The sequence below is a fragment of the Phaethon lepturus genome, unplaced genomic scaffold (assembly GCF_000687285.1).
Source record: "Phaethon lepturus isolate BGI_N335 unplaced genomic scaffold, ASM68728v1 scaffold23540, whole genome shotgun sequence".
Lineage (NCBI taxonomy): Eukaryota > Metazoa > Chordata > Aves > Phaethontiformes > Phaethontidae > Phaethon > Phaethon lepturus.
Genome location: NW_010512890.1, coordinates 2,565 through 2,939, shown reverse-complemented (window position 1 = coordinate 2,939; position 375 = coordinate 2,565). Strand labels below are relative to the sequence as shown.

The following is a 375-nucleotide window of genomic DNA, read 5'->3' as shown; positions in this document are numbered from 1 at the left end:
AGGGGAAATGGCTGCGAGCCCCTCGCCGGCCCCATCCTGCACCCCGTGCATCCCTGCAGGGGCTGCACAAAGGCAGGACTGAGCTGTTTTCCCTGCCCCAAGATGGGGAGGAGAGATCAGTGCTGCCTGGGCTGAGACCCTGGAGACCCACAGTGGCATCGAGATGGATGAGGACTCGTGCGGGTCCCTGGAGCGGTCTCACTCGTCCCCATCCCTTCCCGCGGCAGGAGGTGATGCCAGCTGGGCGGACAGCGAGGTGGACTCGTCCTGCGCCGGCCAACCCATCCACCTCTGGCAGTTCCTCAAAGAGCTGCTGCTGAAACCTCACAACTACGGCCGCTTCATCCGCTGGCTCACCAAGGAGGAAAGGGGGGG

General features: G+C 64.8%; 1 protein-coding gene across 1 annotated transcript in view; it reads left to right on the top strand.

Annotated features, from left to right (window-relative positions):
* SPDEF (SAM pointed domain containing ETS transcription factor) overlaps positions 1–375 on the top strand; it is a 1,286-nt gene that overhangs the window by 681 nt on the left and 230 nt on the right. Inside the window, exon 4 of the mRNA XM_010288690.1 lies at positions 228–366. Coding sequence (XP_010286992.1) covers positions 228–366 — 139 coding nt within the window. The remainder of the gene's footprint in view (positions 1–227; positions 367–375) is intronic.